Source organism: Lycorma delicatula, chromosome 2 (assembly GCF_047948215.1).
Source record: "Lycorma delicatula isolate Av1 chromosome 2, ASM4794821v1, whole genome shotgun sequence".
NCBI classification, from domain to species: Eukaryota; Metazoa; Arthropoda; class Insecta; order Hemiptera; family Fulgoridae; genus Lycorma; species Lycorma delicatula.
This window is the reverse complement of record NC_134456.1, coordinates 196,406,407-196,426,417: the sequence shown is the minus strand read 5'-3', so window position 1 is coordinate 196,426,417 and position 20,011 is coordinate 196,406,407. Positions and strand designations below refer to the sequence as shown.

The 20,011-nt window shown below is 29.7% G+C and overlaps 1 protein-coding gene across 1 annotated transcript in view; it reads left to right on the top strand.

Moving 5' to 3' along the window:
* Nucleotides 1-17,251, top strand: part of LOC142320027 (dipeptidase 1-like) — a 633,229-nt gene extending 615,978 nt beyond the window's left edge. The window contains exons 10-13 of the mRNA XM_075357707.1: nt 2,509-2,593; nt 5,077-5,152; nt 14,346-14,484; nt 17,147-17,251. Coding sequence (XP_075213822.1) covers nt 2,509-2,593; nt 5,077-5,152; nt 14,346-14,484; nt 17,147-17,251 — 405 coding nt within the window. The remainder of the gene's footprint in view (nt 1-2,508; nt 2,594-5,076; nt 5,153-14,345; nt 14,485-17,146) is intronic.
* Nucleotides 17,252-20,011: the final 2,760 nt, after the last annotated feature.

Below are 20,011 nucleotides of genomic sequence, written 5' to 3'. Positions count from 1 at the left end.
ATTTTCCGTGTTAATACTGATGAATCAAGTTCAAGATGTAATCTCTTGCAGTCTGATTTTTCAGAACATTACTATATCTAACTAAAGAGAGACCTATCCCAGAAAATCATATGTGAATAATGTGATTAACTTGAGTACAGGAATCCTTTGATTAGTGTAGTTAATAAATCCTCACTATACAAAACCATATAGAAATACGTAGCCAATAGAAATACATATAATGAATCCTAGAAAATATTAAAATTACAACCTTGTATCTTTTTTCTTTCAAAACTTAAGAAATAAGTAATGTTTTAATAATAATATTACACGATTTAAAGTACACTTTCAATCACTGAGAAATATGTATATATAGGTATTTAAAAATTTATAGTAAGAATTGAAATTTATTTTTCACACAAAAAAAATTATTTTTTACAAAATTGCATAAATTGTTTTTTTACACAATTATATATTTATTTTATCTAATAAAACTTAAAATTTTATCAAAAAACTTAAAAATTTATTCTAAGAAAACCTTTTTAGCTTCAATTGAATAGTGGTTGCTTTCTTCCTCTCCTCCATGATTTTGTGTTAAGTCAATTTTTTTATCTAGTCCTTGGTGAACATTCATATTTTCTCTTCATTTGGATCAATCTCTAAAATGAGATCTTATGCTTCTTCAATTGTTTGAACAATTCCTCAAGTTTTTTGACTGAAATTTCTTTGTGTGTGAGTTCTGTTTCTTCTGCTTCCTTTTTGCTCATGTGCTTATTGATGCTCAATTTCAAGTAGATCGTTGTTACTTAGTTCTTTTGAATGCATTTCCAATAATTCTCTAACATTTTGCAAATTTACTTCTTCAAATTCAAGGTCTCTTCCTAATGTAGCAATTTCATCAATAACATCTCTAACTGTAATATTGAAACCATCAAAATCACTGGTCATTCATGCAGAATATTCTGCCTGACTGATCTCATTCAATTGGCCATTACTTCTTCCCAAAACTTGTGAATGTTTTTAAATACTAGTTTAATTTCAATTTTTTTCAAAAATTATTCTAGAGTGATTGTATTATCTCCAGTTGTAAGTTGAACTTCTTGGGCAAAAGTTCTTCATGTATAATGTGCTTGGAATGTAGAAATAACTTCTTGAATCACTGGTTGTAGTAAAGCGGTCATATTTGGTGGTAGAAATATTATAATTTTTACAATTACTATTTAATCATTAAGTGTAGTGAGATGCCTAGGGCATTATCTAAAATAAAAAAAACGTTAAAGTTTAAATTATTTTCCTTGCAGTATTTCTCAACTGTGGGACAAAATGAATATTGAACCATTCTTCAAAGAAATATTGTGTCGCCCAAGCTTTTATTTGATTTAAATAAATCAAATCAAATAATACATACAACAATGTAATGCCTATTACACATTAAGTAGTTGGCAATCGCACTAGATTTAATAATAAATAAAATGCAAACAAATCTAAAATATAATATTTTGATGACAAAAGTCACAAAATTAACAGAATTAAAAAACAAATAAATGAATAAATTTATTTCTGTCCTCTAATAATGTAGAATACAATTCCCAAGATTTAGTTGCCAACACTTCAGAGGGTTTGTAAAAAAATTCTTACTTGTTGGAGCGCACGAATCAAATTTGGTACTGCATATATTAAGGGATGGTCTCAAATTTTTTTGCGCACTAATCAAGAGATTCTTGTACATCACTTATTAATTTTTCTTTCATCTAGGCATAAATAAAGTTGTAGAAGTAAATAAATTGAAAGTATATAATATGCCATTGATGATAAAGCCTTCACTGAATCTGAATTTTTGTTTAAAAAAAACTTTGTGCATTGTATTTAGATTCTAACATGAAAATAAAGTATTATAATAAATATAATAATAACTTTTATTATTTAGAAAATACAATTTAATGAATTTGTTAAAAACGGAGAAATACCAGAATGTACCATGAAAGTTAATTAAAAGTAGCTTCATATCCAGAAGCGAACTTTATTACAAAAATTAATGTTTTATATACAACCTGTTGTTCAATTGCTAGAGTACCAGCATACAAAATATCCTCAATACTCTACCTAAATTGGATAATTGCTAAAGAATTGTATAATATAGATACATGTACTATTTATGAATATGTCTGTATTAACAATTCTATAAATTTATGATACTCACTGAGAAGAATTTTATTTTATTTTCATTTTTTGCATTTGTTGATCTTCTGGACAAGTTATAACAATTATATGGCAAAAAGAAACTACTTCAAAACTCTTATTCTAGCAATATTCTTCAGTGACACTGAAGATTTATAAATTAATAGGTGATAGTACTGTTGACAAACAGGAATATTATGTATTATGATCATTTTAGAATGATGACTCCATACTTTCAGAAAATTTAATATTTATTTGAATTATAAATACTTGTAATCTCAAAATAAGATAAAATGAAATATGATGACAGTTGTGTGATAATTAATATATATTATGTATAATTTTTTATAGGGTTTAAATGGAGGTTTGGTAATGGTAAACTTCTATTCACGATTTTTATCATGTCAAGACTCTGCTACTGTTGCTGATGCTGTTGGTAATTATTTTTAGAATGCAAATTATACATGTTTTTCATTAGCTTAGCAAAGATTTAAAAAAATTATTTAATCGTTTTCTCTTTCTAGGAAACACTAAACCTTGTCATCATTAACAAGAAAGCTTCCATACCTTTGAGAAGCACAAACCACACTATAAGTGCTAGTTTACATATCTGTGGTAAGACAAAATTAAAGAACAGCTCTTATAAAAGAGTTAACCTTTTTCTTACTACTAGTTGCTAAGGGTATCAACAAATTTATGGTCAAATCAAGAGAAGCTAACATATTTTAGTCTTTAAATTTCATGTAATTAACAAGAAAATAATTTTCTTCATTCTTTTCTTTTTGTAAGTAAACAAATTGCTCTAGTGCAATGACTCTCAACCTTTTTAGCTCCATGACCCCCAAAAATTAAAAAAAATATATAATGAATATTTTGCAACCCTGTCCAACCACAATCCATTTAAATATAATTAAAACTATTTAGCTGCATTCAACTATAATTTACATTTTAATACCTTTCGCCACATCTTACCTCTGTGAAAAGGGTTTTTCATATGGTTGCACTAAAAACTAAATATAGAAACTGTCTTTTATCACTTGAAAACAATTGGCTTTTATGTGTTTCTAACACAGATCCAGATATGGAGAAACTTTTAAATGAAAAACAAATGCAACCATCTCCTTATTTTTTTTTACTTGTGTACTTAAAAAAGTATCTAATAAATGGTTTTCTTCTCACAAAATGATTCATCATTGTTTACATGTAAAGTTGTAGCCTAATATTTTGACCCTCCTTTCATATCACCAAGACCATCTGTAGATTAAACAGTCTCCTAATCAAATGTCTTGGTGGTACTACTCAAACAGAGGCCATAAAAAAAACAGAACCTACAACAATCAAATCAGAGCAGCTGAAATGTTAGAAGGTTAATTAAAAGTGAAAGGTTAGATTAATAAAGACAAGACGTGACTATCCATTTTTGTAACTAGAATTTAGGTATAGAGAAGTTAGTGAATAAGACAAAAAGATGAGCAGAAGTTTTGGTGAGGGAATTATAGAATAATTTACAAAAAATCAAAGAATGGAAACACAGGTATTACAAGCTACATAGTGAGAGAATTATTTTGGTCAAAAAGGATTCAAATCCCGATACTATTACAGTAGCATATTGATTTGCGCTACTGTAGAAACTTTATATGACATCCATCGACAGAAAATGAAATGTTGAAACATAAATGAGTAAAGATAAGACAATTTCATCATGTAAATGTAAAGAAATATAAAATTTTTTATTTTAATGGTAGATTGGAATTCCATAATAACAAAAGGATAAGAAAGAAATAATAATTGAAAAGAACAAGCTTATGAACACATTTAAAAAAATATATAAAATCTACAGTACTAATGAATGAATCAAAAGACACATTAAATAATAGATTTAAAAGTCAGGTTTCAAAATTAAATTATGTGTTGTAAAATCTATCCAGGGGACCCTATATCAATAGTGAGTCACAATTAAATAGTGTTGAAATGTAAGTTGAGGTTAAAGAAAAATAAGGCTAAAGAAAAATCCTACAGTGTTATCTAATAACATTAAAGTTAGTTATCCAGAATAATAATAAATATATTAGAATTGATGGGCAAAGTCAGAAAATTTAAAAATGAGAAATATAATACAGATATAAAACTGTATTGGTTCTACAATAATATAATAAAAAAGTACAAAATGATAAAGTAAGAATATTAGAAAGGGAGGTAAAGATATAGAGAAAAATGTAATTATGGAAAGGAAGATATTTACAGAAATGGAGAAAAGAAGTTAAATGTATCAGTATCAGAAGTTTGAGCAAAAGACTTAAAGAGAGTAAAAAAAGAGCAGGTGGAAAAATAAGCAGAGGGGAAATATCAAATGAGTGGTTGGAGTAGGAAAAATAGTTGATAATGATCTAAAGAAGAGTCTGTGGTTTGAGGTAAGAATTTAAAATAAAATAAGCCATAGACGTAAATGATTACACTATAACAATTATTGTTTTTTAAGAAGAGAACTGAATAGCCAGCCGTGTAGATCAATGTACAGAATTTATGAGAACATAGAAGAGAAGTATCTTTCTACAAAAATGTTTCATTACTTACAAAAAAAAAAGCAAGAGATCTACAACATTATTAGTCTAATGACTATGTATAGTCAAAAAGAGAATAGAATATAGTTAACTTTAGAGAAGAGACTGGTTTTAAAGGAGAGAATTTTGGATAAGAAAGTTTTTTTTCTAAAGAGAATGAAGAATTTAAAAAAATTATAATCATGAGATGCCAATTTAATTTCCTTGCTAAAATAAATTATTTCATTAATAATTCCGTTCACGGAAACTTCCACCATGCAAAGGTTTTTTGTACGTGTATATATATATATTTGCATATATAAAATGTATGTACATTATATATTACTAAGTAAAATTAATAAGTTTACTTTCTTTCCAGCACATATAAATCACATAAGGAAAGTAGCAGGTATCGACAGCATTGGTCTAGGTGCAGGATACGATGGGATAAATTTGTAAGTTTAGTTTACGCTAAATAGTATAAATACATTTTAAAAATAAAAATTGTGTAATGATAATTATCAATAATGGAGTCATTGTTTTATTAATAGCTAATTACTGACACAACATAAATATGCATAACTCATTCAAAGTTGCTGAGTAATTTATATACATTCTGTACAACCAGGACTTTCTTAACCAGGACTTTCTTTCAACCAGGACTTTCTTAACCTATTCAACTACTGAAAATAATGGGGAAAAACATATGTCGTAAAATGCTTCGTTTGCGAGTTACGCCTAGCGGAATATTTCGATTTGATTTTCACTACCCCAGTGAAATGAGGTCGTACTGAAATTTTTAGGACTTAATTAAGGAGGGATTTAATTTAGTGATTTCTTATGGTTTTTGATCTGAAAATTCGAAAAAAGTAGGTTCCAGAACCGTATGCGCAGTAGTTTTTAAGAAATCTGGGGTGAAAACCAATAAATTGGAGTAAAAAACCTTGGTTTTTTTTATGTTTGACGTACATCAATTTTGTTAAATTGGTAATAACACATAAAACTTTAAAACAAAACTTGTAAAAAATTTAATCCTGAACAAAGTGAAGTAAGATAAGTGAAATAAAAAAAAGAGTTAGAAAAATGAGAATTTTATTTATAAATATTACATCACTGCATTCATCGGAAAATTACTTTTTTAATTCAAACAAAAACCAAATTCTTTCTTGGTGATGTGAAAAATTTGTAAAAACAAGATTTGCTGTTAAAAATATCCGTTAAAAAACCGGAATATTATACCACAATTCTGAAACAGAAATTACTTAAATAATTTTTTTATTAATTACAGAAATATAGTAAATTGTTTGAAAAATTATTATTTCAATGTTGGCAATAAAATAAATCAACAGCTGACAACAATGAGCAATAGTGTATTAATGTTTTAATCATTCTGTAAGCCTGTAAAGTATGTTAAATCACGAGTGGTAACGTCCCTTTCATCCGGAGGTCCCGGGTTCGAATCCCGGTCAGGTATGGCAAATTCACATGCTACAGAAATTGTCATTCATCTCATCCTGTGAAGCAATACCTATATAAACGTATATTAAATATATCGGGTAATGTGAACTGTGCTGTCGGTAGCGAAGGTTTTCTGTGAATTTTAGTTTCAGCGAGATCGATTTGCCATTGAAATAATACCGTAGTTATTTACAACAGAGAAATACGCTGATATGGTATACATTTTGAATGTGTATTATCGTATTCTACAGCTGCTGCAGTAGAATATGAAATACGATTTCCGAATCGCAGGATCCCAAAACAAGTAGCACAATCTTCGGGAAACAGATTCATTACCTAGGATTTGTACCAGTTACGAACGATCTGCCCAACAGGACGCTGTTATTGATGAAATTATAATCGATGCGTCAGTACACGACGTCTTTCATAGCGGATTTTTGCATTCGATTGTTTGAAGGGCGCTTAAACAAAACAAGTTTTATCCTTATCACAAAAAGCCAATTTAACAACTATGCCCAGTAGATGGTCCGTTTCACTTGGGGTTCTTGCAACTGGTGGAATACAAAGCGACAACTCTACAATATGTTTTGTTTACCGACGAGGCAAATTTCACTCGAGATGGCCTCAACAACATAAGCAATAATGAGCATACATTTGCAGAGACAAATCCTCATGAAACTGTGGAAGGCAATTTTCAACACCGATTTAGCGTCAATGTACATACAGTGCGGTTTTCTTCACAATTAACTCTTTAGACCGTTCATATTACTTGGCCGTTTAAATGCTGAGGTCTACATGCTTTTTCTTCAATTAGAATTGTTGCAGCTGGTTGAAGATGCCTCCAGCATCAAGACACAAAGTATACTTCCAACTCGATGGCGCGCCTCCCCACTTCTCTTGAACCGTTTCTAATCACCTAAATCATCATCTCCCTGAGAAATGGATCGGTCATGTAGGTCCACATTCCTGATCACCAAGATCACCTGATCTGACCTTTAGAGTATTTCATCTGGGGATGTATTAAAAATATTGTATACAAAAGAAAAAGATAAGGAATTAGGAATTTATTTTTCCTCATTATGGATGTAGCTGAGCGATTTAAGGTCACCTCTGAAGAACTGAAAAGAACAAACAAGCAGTACTGAAGCATGCCAAGAAATGTGCTGAAAATGGCAGGCGCTTTTAGAGCATTTATTATAAACTGGTATGTATAATGAATGCATTTTGGACTATTATACTGTTTTTAAATAAAATTTTCTTAACTTTTCTTTGATTTATTCTACTTGTTTTACACCATTCTTTTATTACACTCAAGAATTTATGGAAAATTGAAGAAATTAATACTGATGCTGCAGTTAATGAAAGCTCTACATGTGAAAAACATTTTTAGTCCAACATTACTTGAAATAATTAAGGCAAATATGTGGTGTTGTTACCACCCAAAGATAATAGCATTCAACTAGGCGATTCTTTTGTTAATGCTAAAAATAGATTCTTATCTTAAGAAAGAAAACTAATCAACAATGCCAACCTTAAAATGGACTATTCCGCTTTCATTCAGTAATATTTAAAATTAGGTCACATGTCATTACTCAATTCCAATGATTTGTTAATTAACAAATCGAATGTGTGCTATTTACCCCACCATCCAGAATTCATACCTTCTAGTCTAACTAATAAATTTGAGTTGTCTTTGACAGTTCAGCTAAAATCACTAATGGCCTTTGTGATACTTTATTAGTCGAACCTATGGTCTAACAAGACCAATTTTCCATATTAGATTCAGAGTCCATCATTACATCTGACATACCTAAAATGTATCGTCAGATATTAGTTAAATGTAGTGAATCTCCAATTTACATTGTATTGTTTGGTGCAATTCTCCAGATCAAGAAATAAAGCACTTCACATTATGAACCGTCACATATGGGACCGCTTGTGCACCATATTTAGCCACTAGATGTCTAATTCAAATAGCTAATGAAAATGAAAATGATTCTCCACAAGCCTCTAAGGCCATTTGAAATAATTTTTATGTTGATGGTTTCATAACAGGTTCAGATAACTAAATGAAGTTATCAACTGAAAATTGATATTTCTTAATTATTACAACAATATCATTTTTCACTCCATAAATGGTTTTCCAATAATAGTACCATTTCTTCTTCTCAACACGATTATTCCATTCCTTCAAATCAAAAACAGAATTTACATACTGTAGGCATCCTTTGGAATAATTTTTCAGACATGCTACTTTTCCAAATTGCTCATTCTAATGATTCTAAAAAAGACACTAAATGAAATATTCTGTTCATTATAGCAGGTGTGTTTGATCCTTTAGAACTCAACTGGTCCTATTATTGTCTCAGATAAACAAACATTTTATGCAATTGTGGCAACTTAAACTTAATTGGGACGAAATATTACCCAACATGTTACTAACACAATGGCTCAATTTATACAACCAGTTTCATTTGATTGAATCAATTAAAATAAATTGTTCCATCAAACCTAACATTGATAGTAGAATTAATTCTATTTAAATGCATGGATTCTCCGATACCTCTATAAAAGGCTAAGGCTGTTGCATGTACATATGAATTGTATATGCTAATCATATAACTACTTCTAATTTGCTTTGTTTTAAAGCAAAATTATCACCCTTAAAACAAATTATACTACCAAGATTTGAACTTTATTGTTGTTTAATACTTAGTTATTTATTATTAAAGGTAGTTACTGACTTAAACATACATTTTGATGAGATATACTCACACATAGATTCTACAATAGCACTACATTGGCTGCATGGACAATTGTGGAAAGTATTTGTCAGCAATAGAATTTCTGATATTCAGAAAAACACTTCAAGTGCTAATTGGCATTATGTCAAATCCTCTGATAATCCAGCAGACATATTGTCTAGATGTACACAAAGTGAATTACTTGACATATCACATTGGTGGCATGGTCCTCCATGGCTTTCACAATCTTCTTTCCAATGGCCAAAAGATAATAGTATTACTTTTAATAACTATAATATGATTCTTAATGTTTAATAGAAAAATGCAAAAATTTAGTAATATCATTTGTATCTACTGTTGTATTAGATTACACAGAACGACTTTCTTCACTACACACTTCAATTAGCACATTTAGTTACTGTTTTAAATTTTTTTCATAATGATAAATCAATTAAAACAGAATGATTCATTGGCTCCCTAACTACAAAGGAATTAAATCCTACTCTTAACTTTTTTATTCAACAATCACAACACATGCATTTTAGTAACGAAATAAATAATCTTAAAAACAAATTATTTCTAATCATAGCAAACTTATATCACTTGATCAGTTTCTGTAATTTAGGCTTACTTTGTATAGGAGGCAGACTACAACACTTTGGATTACATTTTGATGTTAAACATCCTCTTATTTTATATCCAAATGCAAATATTAAAAAACTGATTACTAATGCTGAGCATTTGCACCTTTTTCATTCCAGTGTTCAATTAACACATCATTCTTTACATCAGAAATAGTGGATTATAAATGGTAAGAGAATTATTTCTTCTATCATTCATAAATGTATGGTATACTTCAGATATAATGCAAAAAGCCAGGTATAACAACTTGGTCAGCTATCACCTTCCAGAGTTATTCCTTCTCGACCATTCTCTACATGCGCAGAAGTCTACGGCGGTCCATTTATGATTCGTCATGGCAATTGATTTATTTATTATTTAGGATTAACGTGAATATAATTTCAAATTATTATAGGTTAAAATATTCAATTGTATTATTTATTTAAGCAATATGCTGATTATTATTATTCAAATTACTATTATAAGATTTTTAATTAATCTATTACACTTTTATATGAGTACTATTAATTTTATATCACAAATGAATGTAAATACCATTTCAACGAAACATAAATTTTAACAAATTAATTATATTACTGTTCATTTATTCACAACAAAACATGTTTGTTATTTTGAAAATAAACACTATGGGTTTATCATGTATGTAACACTATGGGTTTATTGTACGAGGAGGGTTTTTTTTTCAAGGTCCGATCAGTCACAAATAAAAACCCATGCAAAAATCGGATGAACCTTTGCGCATATGTGTTGCGCAGCGTCTCTAGTATGGCCTTCAATCACGCCGGGTCACTTTGTTTAATTCTGAACACCCAGCTAGCACATAAACATGTCTACAACAATAGTATCTCCCGCCAAATGTGAAGTGCGTGCGGTAATTCGATTTCTTCAAGCTGAGGGATGTAATGCAGCTGAAATTCATAGACGAATAAGTAATGTGTACGGTGAAACTTCAGTGAGTGACAGCAAAATGTGACAATGATGCAGAAATTTTAAAGCAGGACGTACAGATGTTCAGGATGCAGGCGGTCAGGGAAGGAAGCGAGTGTCAACCGATGATCTCGTTGAGCGAGTGGATGAAGCAATTTGAGAAAATCGTCGGTTCACAATTTCTGTATTGAGTGATTCGTTTCCTGAAATTTCAAGGTCAGCTCTCTACACCATTGTGAGAGAGACTTCAGTACTGCAAACTGTGTGCGAGATGGGTTCCCAAGATGCTGTCCGACCATCACAAAACAATGAGAATGGACGCTTCCCTAACGTTTCTCCAGCACTACCACAATGAAGGAGAAGATTTTTTGAACAAAATTGTCACAGAGGATAAGACATGGGTCCATTTCGAAACTGAAGAAACAGAAGAACAATCCAAACAGTGGATGCATTCTCATTCTCTCAGTAAACCAAAGAAGTTCAAGCGAACCTTCTCCAACAGAAAGTGTATGGCTACTGTGTTCTGGAACCGGAATGGAGTTCTCTTGGTGGAATTCATGGAACGTGGCACGACCATCACTGCAGCCTCATACTGCGTGATTCTTCAACGTCTACGAAGGTCAATTCAGAATAAGCGGAGAGGAATGTTGTCATTAGGCATTGTCTTTCTCCATGACAATGCTCGGCCGCACACTGCAGCTGTAACAAAGAAGCTTCTGCAGAGTTTTCATTGGGAAGTGTTTGATCACCCACCATACTAAGAACGTGAGGATAAGGACTTGGCTCCATCCGATTTTCACCTCTTTGCTCACATGAAAAGCTGGCTAGGAGGACAACATTTTGGCACAGATATCAAGCTGCAGACCAGCATAGAAACATGGCTGCAAACACAGGCAGCTCCGTTCTATGACGAGGGTATTGAAAAGTTGGTACTACGCTACGACAAATGTCTAAATCGGAGTGGCGACTATGTAGAGAAATAGCGTAACTATGTAAGTACTTGTTACAAATAAAAAATTGTTTATTTTCACTGTGGTTTTAATTTCGTGACTGATCGGACCTTGAAAAAAAAATAACCCTCGTAATTGCAAAAATCATATGATTCATGTTATTGTTTGTAATAGTTTTTTCACTTATAATGAAATATGTGATAAATTAATAATTATAATAAAATACAACTAAAAGCAAAAAAAAAAGTATGATTTTTTGTGGACATTTATTTTACGACTCAAGTTTTATTTGCTCCTTTTTTATTAAAAGGAGGAACTTTAAATTTTATTAATGGAGGACTTTTAAATTTTAACATAAAAATTTTCATTTTTTTTCTTACTCTAAAAATTTTCACTCTTTTTGTTACTCTTATTAATTGAATTGATCTAATGCCCTGCTTTTAGTCAGTATAGTTCCATCCTCCAAAGACTGAACTTGTGTGTTTGTTATGAATGTAACATTAATTGATATAATAATGATATATATTGATATAATAATGATATATAATGATATAATAATGATATATAATGATATAATAATGATATATAATGATATATATATATATATATATATATATATATGAAATACAAGTTCAAAGTATGATAAAAATAATTGTATTATTAATGAAATAAAGACTTTAATTTATTTAATTGAACCAGCAAATAATAAAATTTAGTATAATTAAACCTAACCGAAGTATTGAACCAAGGCGGCATATTATTTGACATTTTCCTTTCTTGGAGAAAACTGAATGTTTTTGGCCAGTGTTTAGCGTAGTGTTTATCTGTAGCCCGACTATCCAACAAACACAAGAAACGCATATATTCTGTAAAGCCACTCTAGAGACTGAGGGAAAGCCCTATCACTTTCAGGTCAGCAATGATTCGCCATGACTGTTCATAATACTTAATAGCTTTTAAAATTTTTGACATACTTTCATATGTTTCTTTCATTTCTACAGCATGTGCTACCAGTATAGAAGAAAACTTATTTGAGTTATGCAACAACTCTGTCTTTGAGCTTCTTTTTGATGAGTCTATAAATAAACGCCAATCATGATTAACATACTCAATGTCTATTTCAGACATTAGCTCCATAACATCATGGTAGGAAGAAATTAAACCATCTCTCCTAAAGTATATCAGTAAAATTCTCATTTCAGTTTCTATATACTGAAATTTTAGTATCATTGTTTAATAAATTCCATTCTTTAAGACATAAATCTCTGAGTTGTACATGTAGTTTTGACAAATACAAGTCACGAATTAAGTCGCTCAGTTCTGTTTATGTGATAAGATGTGGATCAGTATTTGATTCTTCTGGAATGTAATTAATATCTATTGAAGTTGAGGATTTATTGTTTGAGCCTTCTGGGAAATCAGAAATTTCTTTCTGAGAACTTGGAGCAACTGTAACAATAAATGAACACCATGAAGTACTGTTCTCATAGCTGAAGAAACACTTGGGTATACAATACTGCTTTTATTGTTTGAATTGACAATAGATTTATTTGTTAAGCAAAAATAGCAGTCATCATAATGGCTAGTAGGCTCTTACTAAATGATAGGTACACCAGAAAGCAAATGCTGTTTTTTCCTTTTAACCACAGTTAGTTTAACATAGCACTTGATGCATGCTACATGTGGAGCTCAGGAGTTAACTTGGTCTCTCAAGGGACAGTCAAAATAATGTTTGTAAGTAGTTTTCAGAGGATCTGATACTGGGTTTAGTTTCACTTTTCATGGTGAATTCTCCACAAACATAACAAAAAATATTTGGATAATTTTTACAAGCCTGATTTTTATTCATTGCAAAATTCAAAATGTTTTTATGATTAAAAGTAGACTGAGATAATAGAGAAATACTTAATTATTTTTTATAATAAAGTTTTAATTTATAAATACTTAATTATTTAAAATACTTTATAAAATTTTTCACTATGAAATGTAGTAAAACACAATGTCAAACACGCCCGTGCACACACACACACACACACACACACACACACACACACACACACACACACACACACACAACTTAACAAATGTTGATGTTCAATAAAATAATTCCAAAAGTTGTTCTGTCACAAAAATCATTCAGTTAATTTATGGCAGCCGTTACGAAACAATCTTTATAATATGTGTATGATAAAACCACTACAACAACCAAAGAAAACAGCAAGTCGTACTAAGAGCTGAACTTATTCTGAAGAAAATTTCATCTGTTGAATTACTCATTAGTAGACTAACTGACATGTCTATACACATCTGGCTTGACATGAAATGACATCATTCAACTGTTATATATCAAATATAGTTCTACAGCATACTTCACAATATAAATCAGACATTAATAAGCAAATATATAGATGTACTAACTTATTTGTATTGTTTGTTCCACGAATGATGGAATAATTAAATTTAAGGGGTTATAAGTTAAGAATGTTACATGGTGGGTTGTTTCAGAATACATATTCAGATTCAGCATATAAAGTACTATGAAGAATATCTACTCCCTTTTCAGTTGCAAATTTTATGATAATCAGTGTTATTAATATGCAAATTTAACATTTTACCATTGTGATGTTTTCAGTAATTTCAGTAAATTTTCAACATTTTGGTAAACAATGGTTTCATTGGTAATCAAATAATGTTAAAAATATAAAGAAGAAAAAGTAAATATTAATAATAAGAACTCTAAAATTAAAAATAAGAAAAATTCATGAAAAAATGTTTTAAATAATAACTTTGTGCAGTAACAGTTCTGGTAGGCTCTGAGACAGTTGTTTCTGATTGATAGAGTTTAAGAAAAACAATGTGGTGAGTAAAGCATTGAGAATATAATATATATTTCTAAATTAGTGATTTTAACTCATTTTATTTTTCAGCACACCTAAAGGATTAGAAGATGTTTCATCTTATCCTGCTTTGTTTGCTGAACTGATTGGTTCAGGCCAGTGGTCTATTGAAGATCTTAAAAAATTGGCTGGGTTAAATTTCCTTAGGGTACTTGAAGCTGTAGAAAAGGTTTGTTTCATTATCAAAATTTTATTTTATACTTTCTAATAAAAGATAATCTGAATGTTCTTTTACAGATCATTATTTTAATTTTGTATGTGAATCTGTGAATTTTATTGCATGTAATCCTGCTAGCATCATCAATCATATCTGAAGTATTAATAGATATTACTCCCTAAAAAATAATTGCAACTACTCTAAATTAGTTGATTTTAAAATAGACTTTTATCTTCGTCAGATTGAAAACAGCTGAAGTTAGTGACTCTCACTACTGCTGTTCAGTCTGCTATGTAGCATAGCCATCTCAAATAATTAAGTAGTAAATATAATTATTACAAAATTATTTTCTGTTATTATTAAATTATATAAATAATCTATTAAATTTAATATATTTAAATTATAAATTATGTATTTATAATTTAATCAATAATAAAATTATAAAATCAAATCCACCAAATACAATACTTTAAAAAGTGGCACTTACCAATTGTAGCATTTTTGAAGTCAATACTTCATTGTCAGCAGTTAAAATTATAAATTACACATAAAAAATATTCGCAAAAATAGTGCTTTGTCGTTTACTATCAAAATCTGTACCCCATACCATGGCATGTCATTGAGTGATAGTTCTTTAAAAAAATTAGTCAGTCAGTCTTTATTAAAAATTTGGCAGTATTGCAGAGGGATGAGTCTAAAGATGGACCCAGAATTTCAAAATATAGAAGAAGTTAAAATTGTTTTGCATAAAGAAAAAGTTGTACGAATTTAAAACAGACAAACTGTATACATTTGGAAAAAACTATTGAATACATTTACAGAAAAAGGCTTTTTCAAAATTCCTTAGGATATAATATTAATTAAATGCAATACATATACTTTTCTACACACTTGTTTAATCACATCTATGACTGTACTGACATCAAACAGCAGAATGTAAAACTTACCTGCACTCTAATAGAGCAAGGATTTTGAAAACATTTCAATGGCCCAATAAAGGTACAAGGAAAGATGTCAACAGAATACCTCATTAAGGACTAATATTTTTTTAAATATTAAAAAGTAGATACAAAATAGAATATACCTCTTATGTAGTACATTAAAATACCCCTTATCCGTACTACTCAACAAAATACCAATTTTTCCCAGCTATTGATAATTATAATTACAAAGTCCTGTTTAATAAAAAAAAGTGGAATTACATGTACTGATCAGTAAACTTAGACTAATTATTCTCAATTTACCTCTACTAATATTTACCATTTATTGTAACTTTTAATAGAATTAGAAAAGACTGATTTGAGAAAAGAGCATTCACAGAGGTCACCTCCATGTTTGCTGGGTAATGCTAAGAACTGTGCAAAATACCTTTTTTGCCTACCTTCGTACTGGTAACCAGATATAACTACTATTTTTAAGATGAGGGCTGACTACTATGTAATATGCATACTTCAAATGACTCAAAGTTTTAAATCCTGTGTTGGCTAAACTGTTGCTCTGAAGAAATTACAGTACACTAATTTTTTATAAATTGAGCAAACTTTAATTTTTCAGTATTATACTCACAAGTATGATGATAATAAACACATCTGGTGTCGGGGGGTGGAGCCCCCTGACTAGATGGAAAGGGCGAGTGAAGCAAACCCTATATTCATAAATGAGTGTGTAAATTATAAAGGTGGAAAAAATTTGTACAATTAAGAAGATTGATAATGCTTTAAGAATTTATTTTTAGCCATGAAAATATATTAAGAGTGAAGTTTAAATACCAGAGAGACTGAAATTATAGAAGATATAATATTCTGAGAAGGTGAAGAATTTCATATTATCAAAAACATAAAGTTACTAGAAGTGAAAAACTCTTTTCAAATTCGTTGACAGGTTTAAGTCTTATCCCCAAACATCAGAGAACAGATAAAAAAGTGGTCTATGATTGATGAAAGAAGAAATTCCTGTAACATAATTTCACTGAAACAATGAAACATGGTTGTGTTTATGACAGATCTGCTAAATAGACCATGTCTAAGTGTAGAATACATGATGATATGATAATGTAATGTGGATAGCACAAAAAATAAATATTCTGAACAAATCAGATTGATTGTATTGCAGTGAATTAATTCCGACACCATATCTGTCTGCCAAGAAAGTTTTCAACAGTATGTTACTCCACAAGAATTATAAATTTTTTGTATTAAGCAGATTATCTTGTTATTGATAATAGCAGTTAATAAAGCCAATTTTTTGTTATTTGTTTTTATTATGATCATTATTATTATTACTTTTATGGCAAATATCAAGTTATAAACTTCTGTTTTACAGTATGTTAAATGTGACAAATAAACAATAATACTTCTCTGTTTTAGAAAAAGGAGAGAAAATATTCTTGACTGAAATTTCTACATCATATTGTTATCAGTAACAAATAACAATGTAATATTGTACTTCAAATACCTACTTACTTAAATACTAAAATAATGTACTTAAATATTTGTAATTTTTATGTGGAATCGTGGAAATAAACTGAATTGAAATGTAGAATAGAGAAGGAGTATATAATTGAAGGTGAATTAAATATGAACAAGATGAATTAGAGCAGATAATGTAATTTCTAATTTATTTAAAAAAATTTTTATTTTAAAATCCAGTATAAACTTTTAATTTTTTATTTCAGGTACGAGATAAAATGGCAAAGTCTGGAGAAGAGCCTTATGAAGATACAATATCACCTAGATATCTTAAAGGACGTAGCAACTGTACATCACAAGATCCATTGTAGCGAAAAATAACATTTAATAATTTATATTTTTTATTGCTGGAGGTGAGTCATATCTGATAGTTTAACCATTAATTCATTTTTTTTTTTTAATTTAAATTTTATCCATTTTACAATTGGAAAAGGTATCTTTCTTGAACAATATCACAAAATTCTTGAGTAGAGGTAATAGGTCATAATTATAACTTTTTTAAATTTTAGTAATTTACAAAATAAAATCCTATTATTTTGGTAAATAAAGCCACAACCCAAATTTATGTAAATGAAAATGCAGTGACAGATTAAATAATAATATACTGGCAAACCAAACTTACACTCACCTGTATATTAAAAAAAAAAACTTTAAGCACTATGCACCTATTTTAAATTAAATCTGATAAATTTTATGGTAATCTTAAGGGGGTCTTTACAAATCACCTCATTGAAATTGGATGCATATATAAAGGGGTATTGACTGCAGAAAGAATACTTTACATATATTGTTTAAACATAATAGACCTGAGCAGAAAAAAATATTAAATTTTCAGATGTAATTAATTCAACAAATTAAACAAAACAATAAAGAAATTATTATGTGATATGAGAACAGTTAGAAAAAGAGCAAAAAGAAGCTGTGTGTGATCAAATACTGTTCAGATCAGTTTAAACTTTAAAATATTAAATGTTTTTTTTTTTTTAATAAATTAAAATAAAACTTTCCAATAGAAATTTTTTAGACAATAAAATTTTTATAAATAAAAAATTAAGATAAATGTTTTTGCTGAAAAAAGTAATGTTTTTTTATGTTTATGTATCTACTTACTTTTTGTTCTGAAACACAAATTTAATGTAACATTCTATTATTTGTTTATTTAAGTATACAGCAACAAAATAACTTGAGACCTGTTAACATTTGCTGGTGAATGATAATGCTGAGGAACAAAAAGGAATTTTTTTTTGTCTTAGGAAGAAAAATATGTGATTCTGATAGTATTTTTTCTCCTGAATTCAAATATGATATTGGTTTTTCCCCATCATACAAGGTTTTCAAGAGACAAGCATTTATAATTTCAAAAATTTTATCCCTCTTGAAGGTCCAACAATAATCGGCCAGTGTATTAGGACTGCATTTGCCTTGATACCTCTTTTCCACAGCTGAAATCTGATGAAAATCTTCCCTGTGCTCATCGCTCACTGTGCCAAGATTTTCCTGGAAGAAATCTAGGTGTGAGTGCAAGAAGTATACTTTTAAGGACATATTACAATCAAAATTTTTATAAAATGTTATAAGATCGTTGACAATATCACGGTAATTTTTCACTTTTTGATTTCTCAAAAACTCAGAGTAACATTTTTGAATGCTGGCCAAGCTGCTTTCTCCAGTGGATTCAGTTGCTCCTCAAACTTTTCATCATCCATTAGTGATTGTATTTGTGGATCCACAAATATTCCTTCTTTTTTACATCACTAATTTTAGGAAACTTGTGTTTTAAGTACATGAAACCAGTAGTATTGTCCATGGCCGTGATGAAATTCTTCATTAATCCTAGTTTGATATGTAATGGAGGTAGATAAACATTTTTAGGACTACACAATGGGTCATGATTCTCATTTTTCTGTTCAGGAATGAGTGATTCTCGTTTATTAGTAAAGAATGACCTAAATCCCCCCCCCCCCAAAAAAAAATGCCTAAATTTCTAAAAAGAATAGATTTTTCTGTCCCTAATATCCAATTCACACAAAGAACAACAGTACTTTATGTAACCAAACTGCAGACCAAGAATAAGTGCAATTACCTTCAAATCACCACAAATATTTTATTCATACACTGCATATTTATGCTTTTCAATATAAATTTAAAGTTTTCATATGTTTCTTTCATACTAGCATAGTGAGCCACCAGGTACTGATGGGAATTTATTGCCATTATGCAGAAGCACAGCTTTTAAACTAACTTTAGAGGAATCAGTGAACAAGCGCCATTCTCTTAGGTTATGTTCATTACAAACTTTCTACATAAGAGAAGAAATATCTTTACAAAACATTAAGCCATTTTCTTCAGAAAAACAGTTTTCAGATTCAGAATGACAATTATGATAACTAAATATCTTTGTATTCTTTTCAAGAAGATTCCATCCTTTTAGCTGGGAAGCAAGCATCTCAGACTGTTTTCTGGATAACTTTAAATCTCGTATGAGATCGTTAAGATTTTCTCAAGTCAGTAAATGAGGCTCAGATAAACTGCTTTGTTCATAAGTTGTATCACCAGAATCTGTTTCTTTTTCTTCCTTACTTCCATCAGACTCTGAGCTCTTTTTATCTAATGTCACATTTTCTGGAGGCTTTGGTATGGGTAATTCTTCACAGTGTGGAACTGGTCTCATTGCAGATTGCAAGTTAGGGTACATCACTGTATGTTTTGATTTTGACTTAATCCCTTTAATATTTGTTAAGCAGAAATAACAGTCAGAAGAGTGATCTTTGGCTTCCCTCCAAATAATAGGGATAGCAAATGGCATGTGCCTTGTGCCATTTTTCCATGCATTGAGAAGCCTAGAACACGCCTATAAACAACAGATATATGAGGCCCAGACAGTTGTTTGGTCTCCGACTACACCCAAAATAAAATTCACTTTTTTACTAATGTAGTAAGGTTTTACCTTAGGGACTTGAGCGTCATTTCACCACATACATAAAAAAGATTGTTAGGATGATTTAAACAAACTCTAGGTATTTTGTAACTAACTATTAATTAAAAGAAATAGTTGTAATATGTAATACACA